The sequence below is a fragment of the Antrostomus carolinensis genome, unplaced genomic scaffold, assembly GCF_000700745.2.
Source record: "Antrostomus carolinensis isolate BGI_N321 unplaced genomic scaffold, ASM70074v2 scaffold27528, whole genome shotgun sequence".
NCBI classification, from domain to species: Eukaryota; Metazoa; Chordata; class Aves; order Caprimulgiformes; family Caprimulgidae; genus Antrostomus; species Antrostomus carolinensis.
This window is the reverse complement of record NW_010331369.1, coordinates 16,963-18,913: the sequence shown is the minus strand read 5'-3', so window position 1 is coordinate 18,913 and position 1,951 is coordinate 16,963. Positions and strand designations below refer to the sequence as shown.

Below are 1,951 nucleotides of genomic sequence, written 5' to 3'. Positions count from 1 at the left end.
AGGACCCCAGTCATCCTGGTACGTGGGCGATGGATGCTGCACCACATCCTTGGGTGGCAGCTGGGGGAAGCTCCCCGTGCTGGGCAGCACTGTGCTGGCTCAGGAGTTGGTGTGAAATCCCCTCCCGGGCAGGGGTGGGGCTGCCCGCAGCGAGGGGTGCTGGGGTTGGGGTGGGGTTGTCAGCCTGAGCCCCCTTTGCAGGACCTTCGAGCCTGAGGCGCTGAAGCAGGGCAACATGAGCTCGCTGGGCTTCACCAGCAAGGAGCAGCGAAACCTGGGCCTCCTCGTGCATCTGATGACCAGCAACCCCAAAATCCTGTATGCACCTGTGGGCACTGAAGTGGACAAGGTCATCCTGAAGGTGAGGGTGCAGAGGCCGGGACCCCCATCCTTCTCCCAACAGCCCCTCTCTGCAGGGACTCCCCTGCCCAGATGGGCTCAGCAGGGCCAGGGCTGAGCGGGGAGGAAGGGGCCAGGTGCCAGCCAGCCCTGGCCCTTGCTGGGGTGGTGATGCCAGCTGGGAGGTGTGCAGGGACCTCCATGGCTGCTATCCATCCTGGAGATCAGTGGGGCATCTGCCTCTTCTTACTGTGTGACCTTCCTCCCCCCCAGGCCAACGAGACCTTCGCTTTTGTGGGCAACGTCACCCACTATGCCAAGGCGTGGCTGAACATCTCCCCCGAGATCCGTGCCTACCTGGAGGAGGGCAGGCTGCAGAGACGCATCCGCTGGCTCCAGCAGGTAGAACAGGGTGGTGGGGACCGAGCCTGCTGGGCTTCCTTGGGGTGGGAAGAGGGTGTCCTGCCCCCAGGCACCTCATGGCTTCTTCATGTGAAGGTCTCAGGTGCTCCTGGGTCCCCACCCTGCTCTTTTGAGGACCAGGCTGGTTTCCTGCACAGGGTGGACATTGTCCCCCCACCCCCAGGAGGAGTGTTGGGTCCTGTCTGTGTCCGTGGGGAGGATGGAGCTGAGAGGAAGGGCATACTCCAACTTCTCCCTGCTGTGTCTCCCTCTCTGATCCAGTTCACCGCTGACCTCCACAAGCACCCAGAGATCCTGAATGTCTCTGACAGTGATGTTCTCCACAATTTCCTCAATGGCAACTTCTCCCTGCCCAATGCCAGCGTCCTGCTCCAGCAGCTGGACACCATTGACAATGCTGCCTGCAGCTGGGTCCACTTCATGGCCAAGGTGAGGGAGCACCTGCCTGTGGGAGCATGGGTGCTAGAGCAGCACCCTCTGCCTGCAGATGGGCTCTGTGGGGCTGAAGAGGGGTCGGGTCTGCTCAGACCTCCTTAAGGCCATGGGATGGGAGCCCTGGAGGAGATAGTGGCTTCTGCAGTGTTGGGAGCTTTGGGGTAGATGTCAACAGTGGAGGTGCTCACCCAGCATTGGGTTCGGGGCTTCGTGGGGTGGCTGTGGGTGGCACATGCTACACAGTGTGCAGGGTCTGTGTGCTAGACCCATCAGGGGCAGTGGGCTCTCACTAGCCTTCCTCTCCCACTAGGTCAGCGTGGACATCTTCAAAGGCTTCCCAGATGAGGAGAGCATCGTCAACTACACACTGAACCAGGCCTACCAGGACAACGTCACAGTCTTTGCCAGTATGTTCCTGGGAACCAGCCCCTTCACAGCTGTCCCTGAAGCCATGTCCTTCTCCAGCTGTGCCCTGGGCTGGGCCCATGGCTTTGGGACGTGGCTCCCTTGGTGCACGTGTTGGGTGGATGAGCGGACTGAGCATCTCCCGGTACCTGTCCTGTGTCCCTGGCCAAGCCCTGCCGGGCGTAGCACCACACCACTGGCTCTCCCACCACCACTGCCTGCTGTCCTCCTGCCCTCACATCCCATGCCAGGGCCATGCCCACCCTCCTCACCCATGGCTGCCCTCCTGGTGCCCTTGGCTGGGACATGCTGAACCCCGCCGTGTCCCTGCGTGTCGCTGCGGGCCGGC

General features: G+C 62.3%; 1 protein-coding gene across 1 annotated transcript in view; it reads left to right on the top strand.

The window, feature by feature from the left end:
• ABCA2 (ATP binding cassette subfamily A member 2) overlaps nucleotides 1–1,951 on the top strand; it is a gene marked incomplete at its 3' end in the record, with an annotated part of 22,337 nt that overhangs the window by 3,431 nt on the left and 16,955 nt on the right. Inside the window, 4 exon segments of the mRNA XM_029086277.1 lie at nucleotides 202–361; nucleotides 613–741; nucleotides 1,024–1,191; nucleotides 1,508–1,694. Coding sequence (XP_028942110.1) covers nucleotides 202–361; nucleotides 613–741; nucleotides 1,024–1,191; nucleotides 1,508–1,694 — 644 coding nt within the window.